Genomic DNA, 5649 nt, shown 5'->3' on the forward strand with positions numbered 1-5649 from the left:
GGCTAGCAGTACGGATTCCTTGCCGGGGGAGGACCCCCGGGGAGGAGATCGGCTTTGCTGTTTTTCCTGCCTGGCGATTGTCCAGCTCAACGCACTGTCTGTCTGAGAGTGCTGAAGGCTGGTGTTTATTCTCGACATTGCGCTTCGCCGTGACGCAACGTCGAGTTGCCATCCACCGTCGACCAGAGGGTGGGAACGGCTGTGAAAACCCAGAGAGAGAGGAAGCTCTTTTTGTGAGGAAGTGCCCACACACAGCCTACACTTCCCTCAGTGTACCTACAGCATGCCCACACTTCCCCTAGTGTACCCATAGCATGCCCACACTTCCCCTAGTGTACCCATAGCATTCCCACACTTCCCCCAGTGTACCCACAGCATTCCCACACTTCCTCCAGTGTACCCACAGCATTCACACACTTCCCCCAGTGTACCCTCAGCATTCCCACAGTGCACCCACAGCATTCCCACAGTGTACCCACAGCATGCCCACAGCATTCCCACACTTCCCCATTGTACCCACAGCATGCCCACACACAGCCCACACTTCCCCAGTGTACTCAGGCTGTTAATAAAATAGATTTGTACTTTATTACACAATGGTGTCTTGACTGTTTTCTGTGGATACAGACCGATTGTCCACATGTGTGGACATCGTTTTTTTTTCTCAAAAAGTGCTTCATGTTCAAATATAATATTTGGTTATTATATTTATTGGTTCCTCCTATGTTGATAAATTTAACATTCAAACTAGGCACAGAATTATGAAAACATGCAAAATAAACAAATCCTCTCAATAAAGACAGCAGTGAATTATATTATATATATGTGTAAATTATTATTATATATAAAGTTGTCTTTCAAACACTTGAGGTGGCTTCTTCTCCATCCTCCTCCACACCTTCTGTAAAGCACACAAACACAACACTTAAGCATGGAGTCAAAGCATACATAATACACCAACATAAGATGAAGTTTACACCAACTTCTGAGCTTTGTTTTGAACATTGCTTAATCATCACTCAAGACACACTCGCGTTGTTTTTTTCAGCGTGCATGAACTTTTTTTTTAAAGCCACTCCACTCTTTTTTATTTCACTACACCCAGTCTAGCTGCTTTGAAAAAGGCTCCTTACGCTCAATATTTCGAAGGTGCTGTTGAGCCACTTCCCGCAGATTTGGAAAGCTCTTCTCAAATTCCTGCAGCTTGTCCGTAGACAAGGAATAAAGTGTGCAGGAACTTAAGGCACGAACTTNTAAAACACAGCACAGTGCATGGTGTTTATAGACCAAGCAAGATCATTCTAATAAATAATATCTAATAAATAAATAAATGCAGTCTCCTGGTGAGCAATCCAACACTGCCCTGCTGTGGCGAGGACCCCAAACTCCAATGATGAATAAATGGAGAAAAAAAAATCTCTGGAGAAACCAGGCTCAGCCGGGAGGGCCAGATCTCCTCTGACGTGTCATAGCTGCACTCAGTGACCCCGACCAAAAGCCACCAAGCAAACGTCCACGAAGAACAGGGAGATCCCACCAGCCGTGACCCAGGAAGCCCCTCCCGCCGAAACTGTGCAGGTCCTACCAAGTCCCATTCCGCGATCGACACCAGACAACAGAGGAACAACCAGCGAAAAATAGTAATGGCATAATGTAACTTTATTCCTCCGTTGTACAACATCGACCACGAAATAAAAAAAGACCAAACCAGACCCACACAGCCCCAACAAATGAAACCCCCCAAACCACAACCAACAAGCTCCCTTCTACTCCCCACAAACACCCACCCAGCAACATCCAATCAAAGTCACTGAGTGTAGCTATAACTTCAAACTGCTGTCATGTCATGTAAGTTTAGCATTAAATACCAAGTATTGTAAATTTAGCATTAATGTGACAAGTAGTCCGTCTTTGCTCTCGGTTGGGGATGGAATCGTCTGAGCTGGGATGGTCAGATGGTAAGCTTTTCTCTTGGGTTGTGATGGAATTGCCTGAGATGGAGCTGGGATGGTCAGTCCGCAGGAGGATGGCATGGATTTTCAGACGTAGCTGGCGTGATCTCTAGTTGGGGATGGGCATATGACGTTCATCTGGGCCTGGCGGAATCTCTCCCTACCTCGAGATGGGCATCCCGAGGCGAGGGCAGAAAGAGAATAATTAGCATAGCTGCTGTTCATTAACTATGCATTAAGTGAAAGCTTGGCTAAAAAGATGCGTCTTTAATCTAGATTGAAATTGGGAGAGTGTGTCTGACCCTTGAATAGTATCGGGAAGGCTATTCCAGAGTTTAGGTGCTACGTATGAGAAAGCTCTACCCCCTTTGGTGGATTTAGTTATTCTAGGTGTTATCAAAAGTCCAGAGTTTGAGATCTTATAGAGCGTGATGGGTTGTAGTGTGGTAGAAGCTCTGTTATGTAGGTAGGGGCTAAACCGTTTAAGGCTTTATAAGTAATTAAAAGAACTTTAAAGTCAATACGAAACTTAATAGGTAATTAAAGCTGCAAGCAGCGATGATCGGGCCCTCACGCAAAAGTGTAACCGCAACCCTGTGCCATCACCACTAGTCGGCCTCAGGAACAGTGAACGGTGGGCAACGTGCATATAAGGAGTTACATTATAGATTTTTCTGTGCCATATTTCCTATTGCCAGCTGGTGGCGCTATGACTATAAGTGAACACTGACATGGATATGTGTTCAGGCCAGGACTCTTATTAAACATATGAAGTGTGAGGCCGGTCGGACATTGCGTACCTGAGTTACTATAGCTTCCTGTTTCATGGCGAAACATCAACTCTTTGACACGCCCCTCAACGAAAAGTCAGGAACTTGCAATGTATCGTCACAAAGGTCTAGTAAGTTATATTATAGAAAGACTTTAATTTATTTACATGTACCAGATTTCCTGTTATTTATTTAAATGTGTCACTCAGGTTTCCTCAGCCAGAGGTGGCTACCGTCGTCGATGGATCTCAGCTAGTTCTTTCCCATCCACTGACTTATGTAGTGTGGCCACCCATTCCTTTCCTGCCTCGATGGACGATGACATTATTTCACCTCCGACCTTCACCGGAATGTTCACTCTCCTGAGGATTTCTTTGAAAGCTCTTGTTTGTAGGGCTGCCTGGATGATGTGGTCATTCCCGTTGAGGAGTTTTTCAAATCAAGCTTTTTGTATGAAAGGGATGGATGTTCCTAGGCATGTGATGTTTAAGCCACCGTTATTCAGCGGTGCATGAAATAGGCCTAGGGGGTATCTCTTGGCAGGCGTAGCCATTGTCTTACGGCCAGCCTGATCATCCTATCCATAGTCAGCAGGGTGTTTCTGTGGGCGTTCCCCAGAACCAGTTCATGGATGAGTCTTGGTATCAAGTAGTCCCTGAGGATCGTTAATCGTTGTTGCGGTTTCAGCGGGGCTGTCTTGACCTCCCTCAGCATCCTTTCAAGGTCTTCGGTCCTCTTTGGGGTTACTTTGCCTCTCCAGTTGAATGAAACGGACAATCGGTCACCTCCATGGGCTTATCGGGCCCTCACTCGTGGTATACACCCGAGGCAGGAGGATCATTGCCTTGGTACTTCCGTCTTTCCCTATCGTTAGGGCTGCCGATTTTTTTGCATTCAATTGGAGTCCGCATCTTTCCAGTCCCCTCTCCAGGCCGTCCAGTTTTTGTTGGAGAGCGTCCCCCTCCGGAGCGAGCAGGATCATGTCGTCCACATAGGTGATAGAGTGGATAAGTTGTGGCCCCAATTTGAATCCCTTTTCCCTGCTTGCTGAGGTAATTGGCCCCTCCATCGCCAGAATGAATAGTATCAGGGAGAGTGGGTCGCCCTGCCTCACGCCTCTGCCTGCTTTCATAGTGATGTTGCCGATAACTATTTCAGAGTTCTCGTAGATGTTTTTGAGATACCTCAGAAGTGGGGTGGGCAGACCTGCTTGTTCCGCTGCGTCGCTGATTGCCTCGTGGGTGATTGTGTCGAACGCTTTGGAGAGGTCCAGGAACGCTAATGCCACCGTTCTCTGGTGGTCATGACTCTCCCGTAGAGTGGAGTGTAGAACTGTGCTTGCCTCCAGGCAGCCATCTCTTGTGAGGAAGGTGTATTGCGTCGGCGAGAACTCCAGGTGGTCCCTCATCCACCTTGCGAGGATCTTGTGGAGCGCCCTTGTTAGTATGGATGTTATTGAGATTGGTCTGTAATCGCTGTGTTCTTTTGCGTCGGTCACTTTTGGGATCAGCGTGACCCGGGCCTTTGACAGAGCCGATGGAGTAGGATTAGATCCATAATGCTGGCGAGCGAAGGGAAGATCCCATGCCAATAGGCTGGTAGCTGTTACCTTAACCACCCCCACCGCAGATTTGACCAGACTCCTTAGTGCCTCCTTTAGCTCGAGTTCCCCAATGGGGTTCAGGATCGCCCAGTGTTCGATTATTCTGGGCGCCCCTCTGATTCTCGCCGGAGGTCCACCTTTCCCGATTATTGTCGACCAATATTCGTGGAGTTCTGGATCCATCCCAGCTGGCCCTGTTTTGGCTTCCCGCCAGCTCCCTTTCTATGTCCATTACTAGTTGCTCCCACATTTCATCTCTTACTTTACTTTCGTTCTTCCCCATTAAAACTCCTAAAATCCTCATTTTTTCCACTTCTTTGAAGTCAAAAATATCTGTTAGAGCATCGGCTTTCCCAAATCTCATATATACCGTTTTATCCTCGTTTACTTTACTTCCAGACCCCCGGCAAAAATCTTTTACAATCTTCATTACTTCTTTCACACGTTCTTTTCCTTTTACGATTATATTCGTGTCATCTGCATATTGAAAGATCTTTCCCTCGGCTTTATTCTCTTCAATTTTTATCCCTATTATATCCTCCTTTTGTTTTACAGCTATTCCTAAAGGTTCTGACACGAGGGAATATAGCAAAGCTGAAAGCGGACAGCCTTGTCTTATTGATCGTGTGATTTTAAAATATTCTGTTAAAAAAACATTGCATTTTATCTTTGTTAACCCTCCCTTATATAAAATCTCAATCCATTTGATAAAATTTCTCCGAAACCAAAGGCTCTTAAAATCTCAAATAAATATCCATGTTCAACTCTATCAAACGCTTTTTCAAAATCTAGGCTAATTACATATCCTTCTTCTTTTTCCTTCATATACCACAAAGTGTCTCTTATGCTCAGCGTTATGTCCGCTATATCCCTTCCTTTTACTCCGTAGGCTTGATTTGTTATTATATTTGGCATTACTTCCTTTAATCTGTTTGCTAGAACCTTTGCTAGAATTTTAAGATCTGTATTCAGCATCGTTATTGGTCTATAGTTTTTTAGATCTACTTTTTCTCCTTTCCTTTTATATATCAATTTCATTATACCCATCTTTGTTCTTTCATTAATTTCTTCTTTTTTAAACATATCTTTAAAAACCTTGTTTAATATCTTTAAGATATCTTTCAAACATACATATAACTCGGTTCCCAGACCATCTATTACTGGACTTTTCCTTTTGCCTAATTGGTTTATTGCTCTTTCGACGTCTTCTTCTGTAATCTGTTAGTCACATTCTTTTTTTATCTTCTTCGCTCACTTTAGTTTTAATCTGATTCAAAATTTTCTTTTTTTCCTCCTCTTCCACACCTCTTGCTTTTAATAAATC

General features: G+C 44.5%; 1 protein-coding gene across 1 annotated transcript in view; it reads right to left on the reverse strand.

Annotated features, from left to right (window-relative positions):
• Positions 1-3436, reverse strand: part of LOC130559214 (tRNA (guanine-N(7)-)-methyltransferase non-catalytic subunit wdr4-like) — a 12461-nt gene extending 9025 nt beyond the window's left edge. Inside the window, exon 1 of the mRNA XM_057342164.1 lies at positions 3284-3436. Within this exon, the coding sequence (XP_057198147.1) occupies positions 3284-3436 (153 nt within the window). The remainder of the gene's footprint in view (positions 1-3283) is intronic.
• Positions 3437-5649: the final 2213 nt, after the last annotated feature.

This window comes from Triplophysa rosa, linkage group LG9 (assembly GCF_024868665.1).
Source record: "Triplophysa rosa linkage group LG9, Trosa_1v2, whole genome shotgun sequence".
NCBI lineage: Eukaryota > Metazoa > Chordata > Actinopteri > Cypriniformes > Nemacheilidae > Triplophysa > Triplophysa rosa.